General features: G+C 45.3%; 1 protein-coding gene across 1 annotated transcript in view; it reads right to left on the bottom strand.

The window, feature by feature from the left end:
• Window positions 1–12672, bottom strand: part of LOC109447769 (fer-1-like protein 4) — a 33395-nt gene that overhangs the window by 6116 nt on the left and 14607 nt on the right. The window contains exons 21-34 of the mRNA XM_088789491.1: window positions 11714–11866; window positions 10696–10849; window positions 10472–10596; window positions 9906–10040; window positions 9609–9782; window positions 9036–9152; window positions 8780–8941; window positions 6165–6360; window positions 5991–6049; window positions 5771–5902; window positions 4269–4311; window positions 4075–4175; window positions 3861–3998; window positions 3645–3761 (exon numbers count right to left, since the gene is read on the bottom strand). Of these exons, the coding sequence (XP_088645617.1) occupies window positions 3645–3761; window positions 3861–3998; window positions 4075–4175; window positions 4269–4311; window positions 5771–5902; window positions 5991–6049; window positions 6165–6360; window positions 8780–8941; window positions 9036–9152; window positions 9609–9782; window positions 9906–10040; window positions 10472–10596; window positions 10696–10849; window positions 11714–11866 (1806 nt within the window). The remainder of the gene's footprint in view (window positions 1–3644; window positions 3762–3860; window positions 3999–4074; window positions 4176–4268; window positions 4312–5770; window positions 5903–5990; window positions 6050–6164; window positions 6361–8779; window positions 8942–9035; window positions 9153–9608; window positions 9783–9905; window positions 10041–10471; window positions 10597–10695; window positions 10850–11713; window positions 11867–12672) is intronic.

Here is a 12672-nt window from a genome sequence, read left to right as displayed (position 1 = left end):
CTATATATGTACGAATTCCTAAGCAATACATAGCACCACTTTGCATGTTTTTAAACTGTATGTATTAAACTTACTGTTTCTGTTTTGATAAGTATATAATTTAGTAAATATGTAACATGCATAAATTATTGCTGTATAATTTATATATAGCAATATATTTTTAGTGTTTTTTTACACTCCTAGCTGCAATGTATGGGCGTTCCAGATGCTCCGCACTTTTATCAACACTTGGCATTGTTAATCTTTCTATTTTAATTATTCTAATGTATGTGAAACTGCTGGCTCATTGTGGCTTTTATTTGCATTTCCCTGATAACTAAGCATGTTGACCATTTTTTCATGTCTTATTGGCCTTACGTAGATTTTCTTTTGTGAAGTGACTGTACACATATTTTGCTCCACCGAGTTTTTCATTTTACACGTTACTTTTAATTTCTAAAAATTCTATCCAGTCCTTCAAATTTGCTGTTTATTTTTAATAGTCTCTTGTTCCTTGCTTGTTTTACATACATTCTTTTATTTCTTTAAACATTTCACATATAGTTATTTTATAGTCTCTGTCTACTCATTCCAATTTCAGCAACCCTGGGATCTGAATCTGTTATTTTTGCTAATTCTTATTCACAGTGGCTTATTTCTTTGTAGTTTGGTACTTTTGATCAGGACTCCTGTTTGGTTGAACTAGAGAGGGCTTGCCAGAGAGGGCTTGCTTTCACTTCCGCCAGCTTCTTGGGCAAACTACCAAACCTGCAACCACTTTAAATTAAATACTCCAGTTGAGATTTTAGGGATCACTCAGATGGTGGGAACTTGGGCTCAGAACTGCATGAGAACCACTTGTGGACACGAATGCTTAGTGGAAATTGTTTCCCCTCTAACCAGTGCCAAGGTTAAGGCAGGCAAGTTTCCTCGGGGTCTCCTTCTGCCTTGCAGTTCATGTTTTTGTTCATCTTTATGCTGAGGGTATAACTTTTGGGGCTCCACTTCATGAGACCTTTCAGTCAGACTCCTCCCCTAGGTAACCCCCAGACTTCATCCTCTGTCCCCACTGCCTGTCGGCCAGCCATCCACAGGAAGCAGTAACTATTGAGAGAAAGTCAGCTTTAGCCCTCACTTATCTCCCTAGGCTCCTGTATAGCTATACTTTCTAATAGTCTGTATTGATGCTTGTCGTACGGGAGGCCCTGCTCGCTGCACCATTTGTCGTGTGGGGCAGCCTGCGGGGGTCTCTGGTCCTGCTCCCCACATAAGAACGCAGGATATGGTGAGGCCAAAAAGGAACACCCACGGAGCCATAGGTAGGGGAGTCATACTAGTATATTCTCGCTGGCGGCACTATAGTTTCACTAGAGGCTGGATTCACACTGTCCGCAACCCGCCATCCTAACTGCAATCCGCTCTTGCCAGCCCAGCCGCCACCTTCTTGCTAGCCCCCATTTTCTTGCTAGCATAGCCACAGCAGTTATATTAGTGGCCAATGGCTCACTGGTTACAGCTGACGGCCAACTAGGTACAGCTGATGGCCATCCAATCACAGTTGATGGCCATTTGCTACCTGAGCCAGCACCTTTCTCGGGCTCATATGGAGGGGTGCTGGCTCAGGTGGTAGATGGCCGTCAGCTGTGGCTAGTTGGCCGTCAGCTGTAACCATTGAGCCATTGGCCACTAATATAACTGCTGTGGCTACGCTAGCAGAAAATGGGGGCTAGCAAGAAGATGGTGACTGAGCTAGCAAGAGAGGATTGCAGAGAGGCGGATGCAGCCAGTGAGAATATAGTGATATGACTCCCCTACTTATGGCTCCGTGGGTGATCCTTTCTGGCCTCACCATGTCCTGCGTTCTTATGCGGGGAGCAGGACCAGAGACCCCGCCTGATGACTCCCTGCACGACAATGCTTTTCTATCTAAGGCCTTAAGTGATCCTGGAGAGACCGCCCCTCCCAGGGCTCGCTTATTCCTAAAGTTAACAAACAGGGCACCTGCCAGAGCACCTTTCATCTGCAAACCAACCAATTCAGAGTCCATACTCCGACCCATCTCCTTTATCTGTCTCTTATACTCCAGGAAGTAATATTCCCCTGCCCTCATCATCCCCAGGACCAGGTACCAGACAACTGGAGATAGCAAGACAGCCCCTGTACCCCAAAACCTGCAGGAAAATGTTTCTTGTTTAAGTCTGTGGTCATTTGTTACAACAGCAGTAGGAAACTAATCCACCTTTCCACCAGCGCTGTGGCAGGCTTCCACAGCCTCCCAGCTCTTGTTTGGCAGCACTTCTAATCTTGCCTTCAACTGAAGGTAGGGAGTAGGAATTACTTTCTCATGGTTTCAATTATTTGAATATCCTGATGACTATTAAGATTTAGGATTTTTTATATGTTTATTGGCCATTGGAGTTTCTTCTTTGGTCAATTTTCCACTTTTTTTTTCTAAATTTTCATATTTTTCTCAATTTTTCTTTTTTGTCTGCTTCTTGCAGATTTGTGGGAGTTACTTATTCATATTGTGGACATTGACCCTTTATTGATAATGCATATGGTAAGCCCCGTACCCCCATCTGTGACCAGTCTTGTCACTTATTTTAAAGTGCTAATGGATGCTCAGAAGTTCAATCTCAACTTGTGTTATTTGCATCCTCATTTATAGTTTTCACTCTTTTACATATTAAGAAAACTTCCCCCAACCCCAAAATCACAAAGATATTTTAATATTTCCTTAGAGTTTTGCTTTTTCATAATTAAATATTTGGTTTAGTTGAATTTTTTGTGGATGCCATAACAGGAGTCTAATTTTATTTTTTCCACATGGATAATCAATTTTCATGGGACCACTTATAGGACAGTTCCATTTCCCCCCCCACTAATCAGCAGTGCCAACTCTGGTGTAAGTTTCCATCCATGTCTGGGTCTGTTTTGTTAAATCTCTCCCCTATCTCATTGGTCTAGTTATCTATTCCCGAGCCAGAACCACACTATCTTAATTACTATAGCTTTATAACAACTCTTGTCTCCCCACATTGTTCTTCAAAATTGTCTTGGCTATTCTTGGCAGTTTGTTCTTTTATAGAAATTTTAGAATTACGTAGCTTGTTAATTCCAGGGTCGCAGTTCTTAGCCTCATGCCTGGTTTATGGTAGACACTATACTATTTGAATGCTACACTGTTCCCTTTCTCCCTTGCTTTCTACCCCTTTACCATTCACCCTCTTTACTTTCTAGAACCAGTCTCTTTACTTTATAGTTTATATTTCACGTGTTTCTGGTGTACAAAGGAGCAAATGTGTGTTTTCCTGTATCTTCTTTTCCTACATGGAGAGTAGTACACTATAGGTAATTTACACTTTGCTTTTTCACATAATGAAGCTTGAGACGCAGTTGTGCTCTTCCTGGAATTATACTCCCCACTCTGGGAGACTAGAACTAGGAACAAGAAGTCAGAAGACCTCAGCTCTAAATTCTGGTGCTGCCATGAGCAAGCTTTGTAATCCTGGGGTATCTGTTAACTTAGCGCTTAAGATTTCCTCCCTGCAAAATGAAGAAGGTGGTCACGGATCGCTGAGTTCCCTCCAAATCCTTCAGTCTATAGGTTTCACGTACATTACCTTTGCTGAAGTTGAAGGTGTGCTGGGATGAGGGACGCTCACCTTTATGACATAGACTCTGACCAAGAGCTTGATGGGCCGGTTCTGTGGAATCCCCCGGGAGATTTGGGGCTCAGAGAATGATACTGCCTCTGATTCAGGGTAAATGAGGAAGGAGCCCTGGAGTGGGGGGAGAACAGACAAGGCCCTGGTGAGATAATCCTCTCGCATCTCCACCTGTGTTCCCTGGCCCTCCCTTCCTTCCTTTCCCAAACACACCTTGAATTTGCCCACAAGGTGCCCAGACCCTTCTTCCTCTCTATCTCCATCCTGACCCCCATGCCCTCGGTACAGGGCAAACACATTCAGCCAGTCTTCAAAGTGGTTAAACTCTTCCTCCAGAGAGCTGTTGTAGATCTGAAAGGCACGGTCCTCAGTGACAGCCCGATGTCCAGAATCCACGCAGAATCCCCTCTCCCTGACACCTAGTCACCTTCAGAGTGGCGATTGCTTTTTTCTTGGGCGTGGAGCCTTTGACTTCAGCCTCACCCTGGCCTTGGGCTTCCCCATCCACAGAAGTGAGGTTGACTCCATCTGGAAGCAGCAGAAATGTCCCAGTTAGAAATACGTGTGTGGGGGGCAGAGGGGAGACATGGAACAAGAGCAAGAACGAGCAAGAATTCTTACCTGAATCCCCAGGATCATCTATTTCATCCTCGTAAAAGTTGGGCTGAAATCAAAAGCCAGGTCAGAGATTCTTTCCCACCCCTCACCTCCTTAGCCTACCCCTTTTCCAGGATAGGGAGTTTGGAAACCCTAGTTCAAGTTCTCGCTGGGGAAGCCACTTGTATTTTCAAAGCTGCAGCTTATCATCTACTCCTGCACTGATCAAGATGGTAACCTCTGGCTACATGTGTCCGTTGAACACTTGGAATGTGGTTAGTCCAAACTGAGATGTGCTCTAAGTATAAAATACACATTTTAAAGACTTAGTATAGGCAGCTCGGGTGTCCATCGAATGAATGGACAAAAGGAGGTGGTACATATATACAATGGAATATTACGCAGCCGTGGAAAGGAATGTGTTCTTGGCATCTTCAGCAGCATGCATGGACCTGCAGGGTATTGTGCTGAGTGGAGTATGTCAGACAGAGAAAGTCAGATGCAATGTGATTTTGCTTATATATGGAATCTAAAGAACAAAATAAACAAATCAACAAAACAGAAAAAAATCTCATAGATACAGAGAACATTTCGATGGTTGCCAGATGGGAGGGGTTTTGGGGAAAGGTGAAAAAGGGGAAGGGATTAAGAAGTATGAATTGGTAGTTACAAAATAGTCATGGAGATGTAAAGTGAAGTATGGGAATGTAGTTGATAATATGGTAATAACTATGTATAGTGCCAGGTGGGTACTAGACTAGTCAGGGGAATCACTTCTTAAATTATATAAATGTCCAACAACTATGCTGTACACCTGAAATTAATATAAAATAATGTTGATGGTCAACTGTAATTGAAAAATTTAAAAAGGGGGGAAAAGGTGAAGGGGAATAAGAGGTTCAAATTTCCAGGTATAAAACAAATAAGTCATGGGGCTGTAACGTACAGCATATATTGAATATAGTCAATAATATTGTGATAGCCTGGTACGGTGTCAGATGGTTGTTGGACTTATCATGGAGATCACTTCTTCAGGTATATCAATGTTGAATAACTATGGTGTACACCTGAAACTAACTGTAATATTGTATGTTAGCTATTTAATAAAATTGTTTTTAAAAAATACAGTATAAAATAAGAATGTACAATATGTCATTAATTTCTATAATGGTTACTTATTGAAATGATTTTTTCAGATATGATACATATTTTTCTCTCAGATACATTAGGTTAAATAAAATGTATTATTAAAATTAATTTTGCCTGTTTCCTTTACTTTTTTTAAAGATGGCTACACCAAATGTTAATTACATATGTGGCTCACATGATATTTCTGTTGGACAACACAGCTTTAGATCACGAAGTTGCTAATCCCCAGCTTTTAGAATTGTTGTGATGATAAAAAAAAACAACTGTAATGTAGAGCTCTGAAAAACTGTAGAGCTCCACATTTGAAGAGATCCTTCTTCTTGCCATTTAGCCTGCTCTGCCTCCAGCCCTCACCCTGAGACCCTCCTCTCCCCCACCTGCCCCTGGAGCTCCTGTAGCGATGCGTAGTATTTGGACCACCAGTCGAGCTCCTCAGGATCTGGGATGTCCTCCTCCAGCTCTGGGCCTTGATCCAGAAGGCCTCTCAGGGGCAGCTTCTGCAGAGGAGCCTGCGGGAGAGTGAACTCAGCACCCATAACCCAGCACCACCTCCAGCCCTGCCAGCCCCTCCTGCACGCATCTCCCATACACCATCACCTTCAGGAGCCGGCTGGGCATCCCTGCTTCAGCCAATAAGGGATCCAGTGCCTTCTGTCCTGAGAGAGGGGAAATGAGACCAGGAGGAGGTCAGGTGAGTAGAAGTCAGACTCCATGCCCTACCCGCGGGTCCCCTGGAGCCCTCTCGGCCAGAAACCAGAGAAAGGCCCTCACCTTGAAGTCCCTTGGGCACCAGGTCTCCTGTCTCCTCTTCTCCTTCCTCCTCGAGGGGATCCTCATGACCCCGGAGTGTGAATCGCTGCATGTGGGGGACAATGTGGGAACCCACGAGCACTGTACGCCCAAAGGCCCGGCGCTCAATCACCAGGATGCTGAGTGGGGGCTGCAGATAAGGCTGCTCTGGCAAATCCTAGTGGGGGAGAGAGTGCCTGTGTCTCTGAAGACCTGGGGAGGCGGGAGAGGCCCCAGCAAAGACAGATGGAAAACGATACATTTAAATCTGCATTCTCAGCCCAGGTCTATCACCAACTCATTGTGTCATCCCTGATTAGCCATTGCCTTCTCAGTCTGTTTCCCAGCTAAAAAAGAAACACAATCCTGGATTTGAAAAACTGCTGTAAGTATCAAATGATATAATAGATACAAATGTACTCTGGCACCTTCAAAGCGCTATCAGAACTGTGAAGTGGTTGTTGTTATTGTTATTATGGAAAGGACCAATGCTCAATGTGTTAATACAAATTTATGTATGCCCTTTAACCCAGGAATTCCATTTCTATCAATGGATCCTAAGGGGGAACAATAATCATAATACTGTATTGCTGGGCTAATTTTACATATATGTGACAATTATAGCACAAAGGAGGCAGAAAGGAATGGAGCTAGAACGGAGAAAAGTTTCTATGATTTTACTGGAACTAAATTAGTATTAATCTGAAGTATATTGTGAAAAATCAGTATGAATATTGTAATCCCCAGAACCACAGCTAAGTAAAGATCAACAAAGGAATTAAAGAGTACACTAATAAATATCTATTTAATACAAAAGAAGGTGGCAAAGGAGGAACAAAAATATGAATCATATAGAAAACATATAGCAAAATGGCAGATGTAAATCCAACCATATAAAAAAAATAGCATCAGGGCGGCTGGATAACTCAGTTGGTTAGAGCACGAGCTCTTAACAACAGGGTTGCTGATTCAATTCCCACATTGGATGGTGGGCTGCGCCTCCTGAAACTAAGATTGAAAACGGTGACTGGACCTGGAGCTGAGCCGCGCCCTCCACAACTAGCTTGAAGGACAATGTTGGAGCTGATGGGCCCTGGAAAAACACACTGTTCCCCAATATTCCCCAATTAAAAAAATAAATTAAAAACAGAACATCAAACGTGACCCATATTAAACACTTCAATTGAAAGGCAGAGATTATCTACTGGATTTAAAAAGCAAGATGCAACTACATGCTGTCCAAGAGACACTCCTTAGAAAGACACATAGAGGTTGAAAGTAAAAGGATGGGGAAAGATACGTCGTGCAAACAATAGCCATAGAGAACTAGAGTAGCTGTCTATCCTATTAGACAAAATAGAAATTAAGACCAAAAAAGTTTACTAAGGAGGGACATTTTATAAACAGGTCAATTCATCAGGAAGCTACAACAGTTATAAACATGTATGTACCTAATAATAGAACCTCAAAATACAAGAACTAAAAAGTGACAAAAATAAAGGGAGAAACAAATCATTCAACAACAATGGTTGGAGACTTCAGTACCATATTCTCAATAATGGATAGAACAAATAGACAGAACATCATCCAGAAGGCTGAATAACACTGTCAACCATCTTGACCTCACTGACATCTACAGAGACAGCACATTTTTTTTTCCAGGTACACAATGGAGAAAGGGATGCATGTTCCCCAATTTGAACTATAAAATGGGAAATGAGGGGAAATGCTCCATGAAAGATCAATGAGCAAACTGCTTTCAGTTTCATCATCTTATAGCACAAGGAAATTTTCAAACTGAGAACTGCTACATGTGGAACGGAATCATGAAATCGTGTTGGGCTTATCGCTGCTGTTATTGTTGTTGTTTGCCTCCTTGCAGTCTGGTACCAGTGTTCTGTCCTCATCACCCCCTTAGAAAACCCTTTCGCTAAGATTCTTTCTGTCATTGGCTCCTCATAGCTCTCCCTCAAAGGAGGCATTTGGTGTATTTCCTTCAACGTTTTTCCTTTTGTACTTGTTATTCCCTTTTATAAATTAAAAAAAAACACACAAAAGAACTTGACGCTTAAATTAGACAAGTGATTTGTCAAGCTCCTGAGTGACAATGCCAGACTTGGTCCCTACTACAAAAATTCCAAAGAACACACAAAGAATGTATTTTACTTCTCATCCCCTGGTGTCTCTGAGACTAGGTACGTTCCTTTAGACTCGTACTTCATGACACTTGGCTAATCCACTAACTCAATAGAGCCAGGAGAGCACTACCAACTCATGGGTTCATCCAGGAATCAGCAAACTACAACCTGTAAGCCCAATCTGGCTCACTGCCAGTTTCTGTAAATAAAGTTTTATTGGAACAGAGTCATATTCATTCATTTACTTGTTGTCTATGGACGTTTACCTGCTACAATGACAGAGTTAAGTAATTGCAACTGAAACTGTATGGCTCACAGAGCCTAAAATATTTACCATCTGGCCCTTTATAAAAAGTGTGATGACTCCTGGGTCTAAGATGTCCAGCCTGGACTTCACTATCCCACTGTCCTCTTTCACTTCTCGGCCCAACATTTCTTGCCCCCAGTTCATGTGCTCACCACCGTCAGATGTCTGACGAGCTCGGTGAAATTGGGGTTCTCACGGTAACTGGCCAGGATCTCAGACTCCACTCGTTGCCCTGCCACCTCCAGCACAACCTGGGGCTGCTCTACCTCGAACAGATGCACGCGGCCGAGGCCCCTCAAACCCCAGAACAGCACCTAGGGTCAGGAAGTGTGATATTCAGGGGCTTGCACCCGATAGCGGGGCCCCCAGATGTGGGGGAAGGTAGGGGATGTGAGTGCCTGGTGCTACCTCAACACGGAACTCCCTGAGCACTGGGCGCACATTGAGTGGCAGGGACAGGCGTCCGGAGAGGGGCTCAACCAGGGGTGTCAGGTCCTGAGGCTCCACATCACTGGGCACTGAGGGCTGCAGGGGCAAGAGGTCAGAGGTCAAAGAGGAAGCAGACCAAAGGAGGGAAATCCTGGGCTCAGGGAAGAAAAATGAAGAGCTGCTGGTGAACTATAACTCCAGTGGGCCCCGGCAAGGCTGGATTAGCAGGAGGGGGGTATCTAGGAAACAGCCATGTACAGGAAGGGTGGGTGAGTATCGGAGGCATGAGGATCAACCGACAGCCTGGGTTCTCTAGGGTTGGAGGCCTGGCAAGGTGAACCCAGGGAATGTCTACTTCTAGTGTTCTCTGGAGTCAGGAGGTCCAATGAGGTGACCCCAGGACAGATTTGCAGCCTGTATTCTTTGGGGGTCAGGGACTAGGAGGGGTAACCCTGGAACATGCCCATGTTCCGTAGTCCCTGGGGTTGGATGACCTGATTGAATAACAGGAGGAATTAATAGCTTGTGCCAGCTAGGTTACGGCCCTCTGACCTCCAGCCGGCCACTGTAGTCCAGTTCAATGAGTTCAAAGGTGGCGATGAGCTCGCCAGCTGCCCGGGGCCCCTTCCTCAGGGGGAAGAACTGCAGCTCAGGGCAGCGATAAGGGTCCTCCATCAGCTTGACCTTCGGAGCAGCCAATGCCCTGCCTAGAAACACAGGGGGGCCCTACAGGGAGCAAGACAATGAAGACAAAAGTGGAAGAGGCTCAGGAGCCAAGGGAGGGGGCATCAAGACAAGGAATGGGGGTGCACTGGAACGGGGAACAGGTAGGGTCCAGGCCACACTCACAAACTTATTGTGATCAAAGACATTGACGACCACTAATGGAGGCTCCTGCTGCAGCTGCTCCCTTCTCCCGTCCACGATCAACTGATCGAACACCAGGAGCTCATCCCACAGGGGGCTCAGTGTCTGCTCCAGGACCTTGGGGGTCACGTAGGGAAAGAGGCAATGGCAGGCCTCCGAAGAAGGCTCCCAACACACAGCCCAGGTGAGCAGCACTGCCCTAAAGTAATGCTTCAAATAACTGTTTATCACAAAAGGCGCAAGAATGTGGTGAAGATGACAGCACCCTTCAGATTGGTGTTGGAGCCTGCCCTCCCAGCCCCGATCTCTCCTTCCTGTAATCTGCCAATCTCAGAGCTAGTCTTAAAGTCAACCCCAGAGAACAACTCTTCACCCCTAAACACCATCCAGGTCTACGCTACCCCCTAAATCAGGGCAGTCCGATTCAATCTCCTATCCTGAAAATCCAGGGCAGGAAGAGAGACATGGGGCTTGTGGAAAAAAAGCACAGCACCCACTCCACCTTGTCTCCTAGCACCGCTCTGCCTACACCCCAGCCCAGCCCTCACCCGTGTCGTCTGGCACTGGGTAGAGATGATGACTCGAACAAAGGGATCCGAGAGCCCACTATCATCTGCTGCCAACACACCTCGGGCCTGGTACAAGTGAGCCCGGAGCTGGAAGTAGCTGAAGTCTGGGGTGGAGGACAGAAGGGGCATGTTTGCTCAGGGGACCACTGCAGTGCCTTACCCAGACCCCAGCCTGGGCGCACTGGCCCCACCCCCATACGCACCATCCCGGTGCAGGCTGTGCGGCAGCCCCACAGAGGGCTCAGGCAGCAGGTCCAGAGGGAGCTCGGAGGTACAAGCCTTGGCTTGCTTGCCCAGCCCCAGCCACAGGAAGAGCTCCAGCTTGGCAGAGACCTCACCAGGGGCTGCCCCAGGTGCCTGTTGTGGGAAAGAGGCAATGTTAGGGCCCACCTCTTATTACCCCAGCTACACCGACAGCCCTGGTCCTCTGGGGTGTACCCCTGTTCTCTGTACAGCCAGACTACAGCCCAGCTCCCTAATCCAAAGAGCATTCCTGTACCTCACCCTGGTACCCCACTTCATGCTCTCCATGCAATCCCCCATTGCCCCGATGCTCCTATTGTGTACATGCCCTGCCTAACACTGATACTTCCTATACTCCAAAACCCATGCCCCCAAACTATACCCTGAGCTCTGCACTCCTATACCCCACACTACCCACTCTGTCCCCTCATCCTCAACACATTTAGATTCCCTGTCCCTTATCCCATGGCTTCTCACCACTAGGGATCCCTGTTGGTGTCTTTCCCAGGGACACCTCATTCAGAAATATTTTGCCCCCAAATCAGTTGTACTTATAGGGAACTAATCAATCACTTGCCCACTTTCATTACCCTGCCCATCTGTCAGAGCCTAGTCAGCAAAAGGGCCAGTTCAGGGCCAGAGCTGACAAAATTTGGTATTTATCTCACGTCAAAGCTGATCTGGGTAAAGGCACAATCTCCTTTTGGCATTTGGATAATTGAAAAGAGTTTGGGTACACATTAAGAATAATAACTCTAAAATAATTAAAAATGGTACATATTTTTAAATTAAAATTTTTTAATTTATTTTTTTGAATTTAAAAATTTTAATTAAAAATATTTTAAATATTTTTAAATTAAAGCAAAAGAGTTTGGGGAACTCTCAGTTGGGAGCCACAGACCTTTACCTCATGACCACCTGCCCTATGAGCTTCCCCCCACTTCAGATCCCAGCACCCTCATGCCAGGCCCCACTCACTGTGAGTAGCAAAGTCTGGATCTTCCCACAGTCCTGACCTCGTTCTTCTTCGACCACAGAGAACAGCACATCCTGGGCTGGGATGCGGGCCCAGGCTACACGGCGCTGCCCACTGAGCATCCAAACCAGCACGTCTGGGAGGGGAGGCTGGGGCTGCAAGCAGAGAACTGAATCACTGAGGTGGATTTGGAGCTGAGACCACCTGCTTCCACAGCTTCCACTGGATGGATGGACCAAAGATCCATCTCCAGCTGAAGTTACCCATCTTTTAATTCTGTGTACTTTTCCCACTAGATCTTTGTGGCTTAGAGGTAGCAAAGTTTTCTTATACAGGTAACAGAAAGCAATAAACAAATATAAGAGAAATATTAGATAACTTAGACTTCATCAAAACTTTCTAGAAATATGTTATTTATTTTAGCCTCTACTATTTTTATACAAAAATCTAGGCACATAATTAATAAAAAAAAAATGACAAGGCATAGGAAAATAAAAAATAAAAAAACCTGACCCATGGTCAAGAGAAGAAATAACCATTAGAAGTAGACTCAGGGGTCAAAACTTCTTGTGCCTTTGGAAGCACTGTGCTTCAAAGTGAGGCAGAACTGGCTTTAAACTCCAGCTCTGCTACTTAACCAGCTACATGGTGGACCAGCCATTTTCCCTCTCTAAGCCTCAGTTTCTGCACCTGTCAAAAGGGGTAATGTCTTTCCAAAGTTGTTGGAACGATCACACAAGACGACATATGCAGATGCTTAGCAGAGGAAACATTTAAAAAATGTGAACTCCCTTCACCCTTCACACACATAGTGTTCAGAGCTTTAGACCAGGGAAGTCATGCCAAGGAAATGGACTCTCCTCTCTTCATCCAAAGAGATCCTGCTGGGCCCTAGAACTCTCTTCATGCTCAGCTGCTCCAAATGGAACTTGGTCCTATGCCCAGAGCAAGGGGTCCCATG

This window comes from Rhinolophus sinicus, chromosome 13 (genome assembly GCF_057876585.1).
Source record: "Rhinolophus sinicus isolate RSI-liver-muscle chromosome 13, RSI-T2T, whole genome shotgun sequence".
Classification (NCBI taxonomy): domain Eukaryota; kingdom Metazoa; phylum Chordata; class Mammalia; order Chiroptera; family Rhinolophidae; genus Rhinolophus; species Rhinolophus sinicus.
Note: the sequence above shows the minus strand (reverse complement) of the source record. Positions and strands in the feature narration are given on the sequence as shown.